The sequence below is a fragment of the Gambusia affinis genome, linkage group LG06 (genome assembly GCF_019740435.1).
Source record: "Gambusia affinis linkage group LG06, SWU_Gaff_1.0, whole genome shotgun sequence".
Lineage (NCBI taxonomy): Eukaryota > Metazoa > Chordata > Actinopteri > Cyprinodontiformes > Poeciliidae > Gambusia > Gambusia affinis.
Window position 1 is genome coordinate 25,953,771 of NC_057873.1, and position 12,447 is coordinate 25,966,217.

At 39.8% G+C, this 12,447-nt stretch overlaps 2 protein-coding genes and 1 long non-coding RNA gene across 15 annotated transcripts in view; 2 read left to right on the top strand and 1 right to left on the bottom strand.

The window, feature by feature from the left end:
• ncam1b (neural cell adhesion molecule 1b) overlaps positions 1 to 4,435 on the top strand; it is a 108,482-nt gene extending 104,047 nt beyond the window's left edge. For 9 of the 12 annotated variants that reach the window (XM_044119186.1, XM_044119190.1, XM_044119187.1 and 6 more), the window contains 2 exons: positions 62 to 1,129; positions 4,083 to 4,435. In XM_044119186.1, the coding sequence (XP_043975121.1) occupies positions 62 to 1,129; positions 4,083 to 4,197 (1,183 nt within the window). In that variant the 3' untranslated portion in view covers positions 4,198 to 4,435. Of the gene's footprint in view, positions 1 to 61; positions 1,158 to 4,082 lie in introns of all 12 variants that reach the window. The other 3 variants (XM_044119196.1, XM_044119197.1, XM_044119195.1) reach the window with 2 other exon arrangements.
• Positions 4,436 to 6,092: 1,657 nt separating this feature from the next.
• LOC122832439 overlaps positions 6,093 to 12,447 on the bottom strand; it is a 63,267-nt gene continuing 56,912 nt past the window's right edge. For both annotated transcript variants that reach the window (XR_006370842.1, XR_006370843.1), the window contains exon 4: positions 6,093 to 6,680. This is a non-coding gene — a long non-coding RNA (uncharacterized LOC122832439). The remainder of the gene's footprint in view (positions 6,681 to 12,447) is intronic.
• Positions 10,989 to 12,447, top strand: part of zbtb16b (zinc finger and BTB domain containing 16b) — a 32,408-nt gene continuing 30,949 nt past the window's right edge. Inside the window, exon 1 of the mRNA XM_044119200.1 lies at positions 10,989 to 11,090. The gene's annotated coding sequence lies outside the window, so the exon portion shown is untranslated. The remainder of the gene's footprint in view (positions 11,091 to 12,447) is intronic.

The following is a 12,447-nucleotide window of genomic DNA, read 5'->3' on the forward strand; positions in this document are numbered from 1 at the left end:
TCTTGTCACAGTCACCCTGGTGTCTAGTCTGTGTGTCTCTGTTCTCTCCCTGCTCTCTCAGGCTGGTGGCTTCTCTGGCACTGGACACCCCCTCCTCCGTAGCCACCAACTCAGACACAGCCACTGCGACCATTGATCCAGCTCAGGAAAGCCCCTCTAGCGAGACCACCACACTCACTTGCAGCCTGTCCACCCTGGCCAACGAGCCCTCGCCCACCCCGCTCACCGCTCCAGCGCCGACCCCCGAGTCCAACACGGCCCCGCCGACCCCCGTGGTCTCCTCGACCGCCGTCGAGGCCAAAATGGCGCCGTTGCTCGAGGAGAGAGGGGGTAGGACCTCGGAAGAGCCGGAGAAGACTAGCAATCCTCCTGCCACCCCCGAACAGTGTAGACCTCAAAAGTCTGGAACGCCAATACCGCCAAAGCGCAGACACTCTCCCAAACTTGCTGCTCAGAATGCTAAAAACAGTCCGCCGGTTTCCCCTCTTGCCGTGTCTTCTCCTTCTCCTCCCATTCCACATGGCAAGAAACTTGCGCCGAGCCCACCGGTCAACAAGCCCACTCCACGGGCCAACGCCGTGGGCGTAAACAAAGACACGCCGGCGCAAACTGCTGCCGCTACAGCGAACACTGCCCTCCCAAAACTAGCCCCAGAGTCTAAACTTGGTCTTCCAGATTCTACTGCATACACCTTTACTGACTCTGACACAGATAATCCAACCGATAACAACATCTTCACAACAAAACCCGCTCCGAATAACACTCCTTCAGATATCCCCAATGCCATCGAAGATCCACACCTCAAAAATCCCATCACTCTATTGGCAGACGTCCCTTCGCCTTTACCCATCACCGCGATCGCTTCGGCTGTCCCAAACGACCTCCTCACGCCAGGGTCAGACCTGTACGACTTAACGGCTCCGGACGCAGTGCACAAAAATGCTGATTTAGAGTTAGAGCTGAGAAACGGCGCAGGAAGACCCTCCCGGCCCCTCTCAGACCTGATTAGCTTAGAGAGCCCGTCCGCCGCCCCCTCTCTGCACAGCGGAGACCAGGCAGACTTCCCTCCCTCAGGCCCAGTTCTGGAGGCTTCAGAGACTCTCAAGACCGCTCCTCCTGTCAACGATGAGTACGGCTCCCTCTAGAGGTTTATCTGTGTGCGTGTGTCGTTCGTGTGAGAGTGCGTGTAACTTGTATGCTCATTCATTCACCACCGCATCTTGCCATTGACCACACAATATCAGATATTGCAATGGTAAACTGTGGTAATGACATTGGGGTGAATTTTATTTGTCAGTGGAATGTTGCAGATAGGAGTGATCTGATGGTTGTCATTTTCTTTGCCTGTGGGTGACAGTTATTCATTGTGGGGTTTGTAATTTGGAAGCAAAACATTAAGAGTAGTTGAGTAAATTTTTAGAAATGCAAGTTGTCAAAGGGGCAGTTTTATGTAAAATCAGCTTTTGGGCTTTACATCAATGTTATAAATGTTATTGCCTCATCAAAAACATGCCTGGAGTGTCGCCTTGATTCTATCATGCATGTTTGAGAGATCATTTAATTTGCAGTGGCTGCCGTTCAGCTGTGCAAACCCGCCTGGATGGACCTAGCGCATCCATCCTTTGAGACACAGTTTCCAAGCCTCATGGAGCTCCCATTCCCTGTGATTCCCCCACTCAGCTCCTTCAGACTAGCCAGTAGGAATTAGCAAACACCTGGTGGAACTGCACATCTGCCGAGCTCCTTAGAGGAGTTACTTCTCAGTAAAATGGTTAATAGAGTGATCTTGTGATGACTTCCTTTCAGAAAGAGCAGGAGGTTTTTAAAGCAACAGATGCACAATTTCAAGGCGATGAATTACAAAGTAAAATTAGTTTTGTCATATTTGAGATATACATTTGTATTTTCCATTTTTTAACTTAACAGTTACTTGATTGTTTCTTTAAAATGGCACAATGTGCCTGGAAAACACATAGTGCTGCCCCTCTAACTAAGCTGAATCTGGATACACACATCCAGTTTTAAACAAAGTTAAAGAAGGATTCAGTTATGTTTATTAGCACATCCAGAGCCTAAATCACATGTGTGCTTTCAAAGCTGAGGCCCACAATGATGCGACTCCACACATCAAAATGTGGAACTCGTTAATTTAATTTAAGAATGGTAGACATCGTTACTGACTAATTTACAAACTAGCAGCAGGATTTAACTCTTCAAATAGCTCTAGTTTACTCTGAGGTCAGGAAATCACGGGTTTAATTTGCTTTGAACAGTTTTATTGTGCATTTTTGTTTTTCACAACAACAACAACAAAAAGTCAGAGCAACCCAAAAAACATCCCAAAAGAGATTTCAAAGTAAATAAGAACCCAATGACAATAATGAAAATTAAAACAAGCTAAAAAAAAAAGCCATTTCAGCTAAACTGTATGCAACAAATATCCAATACATAAAACACTGTCGCCAAGTACAGTGTTTAAGAATCTGGTTTGTTTTTCTTTAAAATAAAAATCTAGATTTTAGGTCATTTCCTACCGGGGTCACAATGAATTCAATGCGATTGAATCTTACCTTGTGTATTGATTAGCAAAAGGGATACTGTTAAAAAAAATGTGATTTAATTTTGAAACAACAAAACCTGAGCTAAAAGCTAACACTGTCTGGAAATGATACGATTGTTTGTCCCAGATGTTTCTCCACATTTATTTTGGGAGACACAAAAATATCAACTACCCGCAAAAAGTGCTGTAATTTTCAGAGCGGTTACTCGTAATGGATAGTGTGGCATCTGAGAACGTCTGCCTGCTGCCATTCGTTCAGAGGAGATTTAAAGATCACAGTGTTTCTGGAAAGGATTCACAGCATTTTTGTTATGCTGCAGCCTTCCTCCAAATTGCATGAAGTGCATCTCTTTCTTCAAAATTCTACATAGAAATACTTAAATATGAAAACATGGGGAGAGATTTTTTTTGTTTTTTAAGAGTTTGGCAAATTTATTAAAGCTAAAAAAAAGCAAGATATCACAATGATGCAAGTAATCACAGCCTGCATCATGAATGGTGGGAGGAACTAGAGGACATTAATATTTTTCATTTTGTACAATTTTACTAAATATGGAAAAATCTTTTAATAAAAGTTATTCTTATGCAGCTTTAAGAGCTGGAAATAACAGCATTAAACATATTTAAAATATATCATACTTCAAATTTTGGAGATTATTTTTTTTATTAATATTGACTTTGACATAAACTCAACCTAATGGTTCTTCTTTAGATTTACATTTTCCACATCTAAAATGATTTTTTTTTTTTTATCCAAAACTGCAACTAACATGAATATAGGAAGGGATGTCATTTATATACATTAAACAGGTCATGTGTATGTGTGTAGAAAATAAAACTAATCAAAGCAAATATCACTTTTTTTTTTTAAAAACAACAACATTGTCTTCAAAAGTAAAGCGCTCTCTTAGCAACCTGAGGTCGCATTTCTATTAACCATCTGCATAGAAACCATCACTTAGACAGCAATATGATCCATATTATGTTTGAAATGCCTTTCTAGTCATAATAATAAGATGCATCAGGTCAGGCTTTAATTCCATACCTTCAAGCATTTCCTCAGACTTTTGTCCAGAGGTATCGACAGATTCCAGCTGGTGTTTGTTCCTGTGAGCTGCTGAAGGAGAAAGTTGGAAAAATGGGCTTCAAATGGAGCCGGGGACATTCTGGAACAAGCCTGGGGCGCTTTTATTCCTCTATTAATAATGCTCAGGAGTAAAATAAAGCCAAGCTGATTGTTATTACACATTTGCTCAACGTTTGATTTTAGGGAAGAGAGTCAGTTTGGGATGTGGGAATGTCATTATCTGTTTATTTTATCCGACCGTGTCAAGGTGGTGAAGAAATATGTAAGACGACGTTTTAACTGCAGCGTCATCTTACATATTGGGTATTGTTTGTTTCTAGAAACCTGTTTTGTTTGCTGGGATTTCCTCTTTTTTTTTTTCTTTTTTTTTTCCCCGCCTTTACCACGCACACGTTACAGTTCTAATTTTAAACTTTGTCTCCTTTTTCACTGCAGGAAGATATTTGCTGATGAGAAAAGCAAACTGGAGGAGGGAGACCTACCAAACCCCCTGATCACTTCGGCACACAACAGTGTCATACAGACAAACACGACAGAGAGCAAAGTATGATGGGCCAACTGGGAAACGCAAAAAAAAAAAAAGAAAAAAGAAAAGAAACCTCTCTCTCCCTCCGCCGCCCAGTCACGCTGTACAGCAGCAGTGACAGGAAAAGCTTTTATTTTTAGTGCCCTTAACGCATTAAACACCACACACCTCCGTGGGTCGGTTAGCACGCACTCTGACTGTTTTCGTTTATTAAATGTTTACCACACCCTGCAGAGTTTATCTTTAGATCATAAGAGATTTATTTATTTTTAATTCTCATTTTTACGTAACCAGTCCGGACACTTCTGCTTTTACAAAAGGACCGCCTCGTAAATGTGTGAAACGTTTAAAAAAAAAATTTTATTAAATAAAAACGTGCGTAGTTTTGCCAACTACTCACGAATACTGGAATATTATGATAAATATAAACGTAGGAGAAAAGGACTATATATATATAGAAATTATTTTTCTTATTTCATTGTTCTATTGTGCAAAACTTAAACTTGTTTTTTTATTATTATTATTATTTGACTTTTTGTGGGATAGTGTCTAAGTAGCTTGTTCTGCATGTCTGACCTGCAAGTGGTTGTAAAGTTTTCACTGTGTCCGTTACAGGGATTTTTAACGTTGGCGTCGATCGAAACACCGAGGCCCGACTTCAGTGTTTAGACGTGCGGCGACTTGCAAAAGCGTTTACAAGCCTGAACCTTTTCACATTTTGTTACGACCACAATCTTAAGACGGATTCATGATGTTCATTTTCTTTTTCTAAATCCAAGACTGTATGGCATTTATTTGTATTCAACCATATTTGATTCATAAACTGCGTTGAATCGGATTTCACTGCAGTTGTTTAGGTATAGCTCCATCGTTTCTACACACTGTGACAACAGTATTTTCGCAAACGCTCAAACTCAGTCAGTTCAGATGGAGAGAATCATTGAGTTTAAGTTTGGTCTCCTGCTAGAAGGTGAACCTCCGCTTATGTCTTGAGTCGTTTGCAGAGTCGGACTAGTGTTAGTCATTTAGATTGGTCATTTATCAGGGATGTCCAAAGTTGCCTGGGGGCCTTTCATGGTCTTTAGAATATTTTGTTCAGTTAAGAACAAAAAAATAAAAAATAAAATCAAGAACAAAAATCTTATTATCTAAAGATAACAAAACAGTTGAACAGTTGATGACATGCTGTCTGAAGCCCTTTTTGTGTTTTGATATTTAATGATATATAGCTTTAATAATGTTGAGCAGGAAAAACAAAGAAAAAAAATTTTAATAAATTCGCCAGTTTTGACCCCCTGGGGGACAGAAAAATTGGACACCACTGCCATGTATCCTGTAACTTAAACTTCTCACAATTATGCACACCTTTGTGTTAATCAGTCTCAAAAACTATTAAAATCCGTTAATGTTTGTATCAAAATGTGAAAAAATAAATAAGTAAATAAATCAAGAGGGATTGTCACTTTTGCAGGGCAAAGTATTTGTTTTGGTAAATAATGAAAAAAAAAACGGCTGCAGCTGCAGGAGGGAGATATTCTATGATGCAACAGTGTGCATGATCAGATCAGATATGGACCAATTTGTCAAACTTATTCTGTCACTGCCTTATAATAGTGCTGTTAAATATTCATGATACCATGCATTTAATGAAAAACAAAAGGAACGTCCTGAAGATGAGAGACGCCAGAGGAACAGCTGACTTAAAGCCAAGTGTTAGGAGGGGAAAAAAAACCAAACAAAAAAACCCTCCAAAATCTAAAGAATGTCACGTGACCGCCAGCTGAATAACCATATTTGTTTGGAGGATGAAGACGGTTTATCTTCTTGACGTGTGTGGAGATCACAGCTCTGGCTCCACAAGTCTGGAGATTTGCTTTGAAACATTAAGAAGAAGGAAAAACTTAAAAAAAATAAAATAAAAAAAAAAGCATTTTGTACTATTCAAAAACGACTGATTCCTCTCCCCTCCCCATCCCTGCCTGCAAACTCGTGCACTGTACCTGTGTGTCAGTAGACTGTCTCGTCATCAGTTTGTATGATAACCTGTATAGCTTTGTTGTGAGGGAGCCTAATTTTTTTTATTTGGTGTAATATTAGACGAAAAAGCACATGGAGTGTGGTCATTATAACAAGTGTAGTGTATAAAAACTGTCCATCTCTGGTCACAGCGCTATATAATCGCCGGCTGTAGTGAGGGAAGGTGTTTTTGAGCTTTGGCATGAACTCGGTCTGTGCTTCATAACGTATAAACTACGAGGTACAGATATGTTGCTTCTGTCTGTAAAGGAGAAACCTGTTCTCATACTGAATCAATGCGTTTTCCCTGAGGAGCTTCTTCTGGCATAACTACACAAACTTTTTTACTTCTCCCCCGCCCGTGTTTTCTGATCTGCTGTTTGGATTAATTAATTTTAAATTTTTTTTTAGTCTTAAATATTAAATCACTCACCGAGAGCAGCTGCCTGATGAGTTGAGGAATCCCGCTGGGCAGGAAGCAGGTGAGCCACCTGAAACAGCAGAACATGTTTTTTTTTTTTTGTTTGTTTGTTTGTAATGAAGCTTCAGACATCAAATGTAAATTCCAGAAAGAACAGAGTACAGATTTCTTCTCATCCTGCTTCATTCTCGTCACCTCGCTCTCTCGCCTCTGGATGCTCCAAACTGTTTTTATTGGGTGAAACTCTGAAAACATCCGTGTACAGCTATGAGCGATTACCCATTTACAAAATAAAAATGGTTTCCGAATCCAATTTTCTCCTAGCCTGTTATTTGTATTTACATTTTGTTTTATTTACTTACAGACGCGTGTCAATACAGCTGAATTCTCGCACTCTGTTCGAGAATGATGCTCATATTTCCATTACAAACGGGGATATTTTTCAAGCATTCATAAGGTTTAGGATTTACAGAATAACTGCGGCTGTGAAGAGAACTGCATCCAAGTGTTTTGATGGAAAGGTGAGTGGAAGAACAAAGTGTGGTAAAAAATATTAGAGGAAAAACGGAGAGATAAAGTTGTCAATAACTTTATCTCAATAGGAACTTTTCAATAATATAAATAATATAAAAATCAAGTATATAAAGATGTGGCTTTGTGCGCATACTCTATGTGTGCTGTAATTAGTCACAGCTGTTACTGCATCCATGCAGAGTGTCCTGGAGGCGTTCATAACCAGAGGCTTTGAGGTTACTTTAATAAGGCGGTTTGGCCTCCATAACTGGACAGTGTCCTTCCCGTTGTGCAATACCTTATCTTACGTCTGGATTTTAGGTCAGGCAAGTTGTCCAATCAAGCTGGCAAATGGTTTCAGCGTCCGTGTTAAACTCGTCAGCAGAGGGAAGAATAAAATATACTAAAATTTCCTGGTAGACGACTGCACTGACTCTGGATTTGATAAAACGCTCTGGACCAACACTACCACCAAACATGGTTCCCCAAATCATCTTTGTGGACGTCTCCACTCTTCCTCCAGACTCTGGATGTCAGAATATTTTTTTTTTTCCTCTTTCAAGTTTTTTTTTTTTTTTTTTTTAAAGTTTTTATTGGCTCTAGTGGCCTTCATTTGACAGTTGATTGACAGGAAAGTGGGTAATGAGAGAAGGGGGAAGACATGCGGCAAAGGCCGCCAGGCCGGGAATCGAACCTGCGACGGCCGCGCCGAGGACCAAGGCCTCCCCATGTGGGCCGTGCCTAACCCCCGCGCCACCACAGCACATCCTCCTCTTTCAAGTTTTGATCAATATTCTTTGACATATGACTCTGTGGTCCACCAGCTCCTTCACCTGTGACGTTTTGCAGTCTATTCTTGCGGTCAAGGGTGTTTGCGGGATAACTGCTAAGTAACCAGTTCTACTCATAATTGTGTGCCATACCGACAATTCTGTATTTAAAAAAAATTATTGAAAGAGCCATTTCTCAAAGAACTAAGAAAGAAGGATTTCTCCAGAAAAAAAACATCATTCTCAAATGAAAAGAGCTGTAAGCCAAATATATCAGAACTAACAGAAATGTTTGAGAAATATAACTACTGAATGCAATCAGTATGGATTTCCTGAAATAAATTAACTTCTGAATCCTTTTCCAATTTTTCAGTCCCTCGCCATTTTATTTTCTACTCTCGTATTTATGCAGTGACACGGGTTGGACAGCAGATGGCAGTGATGGCGTTTCCCCCCCGCCCCTCCAAATTTCTCCTTCCACACGACAAAACACCCTGGATTACTTACTGAAATGTTACAGACCAAGCAGGTTGTCTTCCTCCTCAGAACTTACCAGAATGTTTTATTCGGAGAGAGAAAGAGAGAGAGAGAGACGCTGGGCTGCAAACTAATCCATGTTACTCTTTGAAAATATGTTTGTGCAGGAACAAACTTGATACATCCAGGCTCAGATGTCAAAACTATGTTCCAGTAGGGGCCTTGATATTTTCACGTGGCATTCCTTCCCTTCAGTATCTGTTGTGACATAACCTGTGTTGTGTCAACAGAGCGTCAACAAACACACCGACACGGCCTGGAATCCACTTTCAGCCAGTCTTTATCTATTTACTCCACATAAAAGTTTTATTTCCCCGTAGAGACACGGGTCCATTATACACCCTCAGCCTGTTAGAAACGAATCTGCCCTGGTAAATTTGGCATGTCAGTTTTGTTTTTGCTGTTAAAAACAAAAGCACCCATTGACTGATGTGCATTATTCCACTTCAAACAGTCTCAAGATGATGGCGACTGATGGGACTGTCACTTTTTGATTTCTGGATTTCCTCACTCTGTTGCCAGTTCTGATGTCCTGGAGATCCATCTGACAGAAACGGTGATGGACAAACAAACCCTGATGTTCTCACAGACATTCTTACAGCCGGTCAAGCAAACCGCTGGCACAGGAAGGAGGAGACTCGACTTCAGAGTAAAGCAAGAGAGGTGCTTCAACTGGAGAGAAAAATGTCACTAAATACAATCATGAGCATTGTTATCCAAGCATAAACACCATAGATCCTTAAAAGGACTTAAAGTTAGCTAATAAATAAATTAATACCATGGCATTTATCATTTTATTCTTCCACAGTTTAACAAAAAATAAGCCGAAATGTAAAAGTGGCAACAAGGTGCATCTCACAATTATGATGGTATAAAAATACCAGTGTTTCACTGTATTAATATAAAAAAAAAATAGAGGGAACTAAAACTTGAAAGAAATTTTTTTTGTTTGTTTTAATAAAACAATTTACGAAGGATATCGATACTAAAATGAATAAAGATCTGTTTGTTTTTTTGTTCTTTCGCATACAACTTCTGCATTTTCACATTTTCTGCTGAATAATGTTTGTTTCACCTTTTTAAATCTGTAACGATCTAATTTTAAGACATGGCAAGGTTTGAAGTTATAAAAAAAAGCTTAAAATAAGCTTTACTTTTTAACAAATTTGTATTCAATGGACTCAAACATATTTGAGCTCTCAGTTTGTGAAGAAAATATTAAGGTTTGACTTTATCTTTTCACTCTTGCAGGACATTCATATATTAATTTAATACTTAAAATGTTTTCCTGCAAATTTTAGGTGAGAAAAATATTGTAACTTTTCTGTTAAAAATGTATTAAGTTGGAAGGTAAAGTGTGGTTTTTCTTTTTATCTTTTCTTTGTTGTACTAATATTCAAATAGGAAGCAGTAAGACTAATCCTAGAATAACTTGCTGGATTAAAAAAATGGTTTTTGTCTTATTCTCTCATATGTTTGTTGAATGTATCTCCAGATGGCTGACAGTAAAACAAGGAGCAGAGGATAGCCAAAATACCAAATACCCAAGATGCCACAGCCAGGATGAGTCCAATCTCCGAGGGCGGTGTCATCATCTCGAGGTCAAATGTTAGAAATTAAAAACCTCAGCCGTCACGTCTGATTTCCTGCAGTTGAAGACATTTTTAAGTTGTCTTATTCTTAGTCCCCTCCAACAAAAGCTCAGGACAATGCAAAAGAAAAAATGTTTCAAGAAAGCCGTGAAGGGAAGGCACAGACAAGACATGTGGCACACTTGAGTTGAATTTTTGTCCAACATGCACTGAAAACTAACCCTTGTCCTGAATTCAAATGAAATGCAGGCCAGTCTTCAAATTAAAAAGGGAAATGTTTTTACGATTTACAAATGTTACAGTCTGCATTACTCCATCCAAGATGTGTCAAACTCCAGTTTTTGCGCTAAATTTGAACAGTGGCATAGTTATATTTGACCCGAAAGATGATTCCAAATGTCTGTAATAGATGGTCTGCCCATGACCGCGCATGCTGTCATTACAAACCTCTAAATACTCTGGTATGCTAATCAGGACACATATGGATCCACCTCTGTTGACATACGTAAGCAACCTAATTAATACACTATGCTAATATACTAATCTAAGGAATGTCCTGTTGGGACACCCTTCCTAAAAATGCTGAAATGACAGGTGATAAATAGACATTAACTGGACATTTGGGAAGCAAAATGTCTGTTCATAAAGGTAGAGGACAGACCTGTTGGTCTTGTGTGTGGAGCAGATGTAGCTGTTTTTCAGTACATACTAAGGTTTGACTACAACTTTTTCCAGGTTTTTAATTTTAGCCCCTAATTTGATACCCTTAAGCCAATCCTGTAGCATAAACATAAACCATGATAATAAGTATCGTTGCTATTTTTACAGTTTTAGCCTCATAAATCAAGATTTTTCTCTTCGGACTGCTTCAACATGTGGTTCTGACAAAGGCATTTTATTTTGAAAGCCCACCTCGGAACTCCCGTTTCCTCCCCTCGGCTAAATTGACGTTTGGTGGCAGGCTGATGATTTGCTTACTTGAAGCAGGACTGAGTTTGGAGCGGGTACTGTGAAATGTGTAAGCATGATGTTGCCTGGATAATCAGCGGAGGACTTTAGAAAACGGAGGTAAGAAAAAGCTCTGACACCTGACTCTCTCATTTTATTCAAACCGAAAATTTCCCTCCCGTATCAAAAACTATTTAGTGTCTTGTTCGTATTGCACATATATGTACATATATGTATTTGTTTTGAATATTTTTGTAAATAAAACCAGTTTAGGTCAAATTACAACGGATTCGCTCCACAAGAGATGTGTAAATCGAGACAAGTTATCCCTCTGCCTGATTTGGGATTTTAGAAAACTTGACTGTTCAGAGTCGGTGGTCCATTTCCAGCAAACTGGGTCTGTTATTTTCGGACAGGATGCGCTCCCTCGCGCACGCACAGGAGCACAGACAGAAAGAGCGCGCGCAGACTCGGGGTTCGTTTGCCTTGGCGTGTTTGAGCTAATGAACGCGGATTTGCACCTGATGCGCTCCGGTGTTGCGGTCAAGTTGAGGATGTCAGCATCAGCAGAGGTGCTGCTGAAGTGCTCCGGTAAACACAAAACCGTCAGACATGTCACCAGAGCTAGGATTTAAAAAGATCAAATTACGCACTGGAGTACAGGTGGAATCATTTTTAGGGGAGTTTGATAACTTGTTGAAGCGTTAAATGATCACCGGCGCACGTGCGCCGCGTAGATTGACCGATAATCATCCGTTATAGGCGTTTGTTAGAAACAAGCCTACCTGTTGAGAGCAGTGATGTGTGTGAGGAGCTTGACAAATCGAACCGTCACCTCTCAGTATGCAGACGCTATTACAGCGACGTGACCGCTCACAACGAGCCCTCAGACTAATCACCTGCAATGGAAACTGTTGCTCTGCGCTTATCGACCTGCTGTCTGCCTTTGATTCTTAATTAAAATACATAAACACGGAGGCTGCATCAAATAAGGCTTCTGAAGGCATCGCTCGGGAAAACATGTTTCACTGAATGTGATTAAATATTTAATGTTTTGCCGAGAAAATATTCCTTTTGATTGAGCTTAGATAAAAGTTTCCATTGGAGTGTAATTATCAATCTTTACACAAGCAGAGGCGGTCCAAGGAGTCACAGCGGCCCTGATCAGGATTTGATGTGGGGGGGCTTGTCTAATTAGGATCAGTCCGGTCATCTAGTCTATCCTTACATATCTGACATAACTATTAGAAAGTAATGTTGGTCAGATAGTATATTAATATTTTGTATATAAGAATGAAAAAAAAATTATTAGAGGAAAAATGGCATTCTAATATTGTCTGAAGCAGAAATGCACAAATCAAACTATTCCCAGGCAATACTTTGTTGTTGTTTTTTAATCATACGGATGACAACATGGGAGAAAAATATTCAGATTCTTTGATAGACATTAAATTTGACATTTAAATTCAAGCAATTA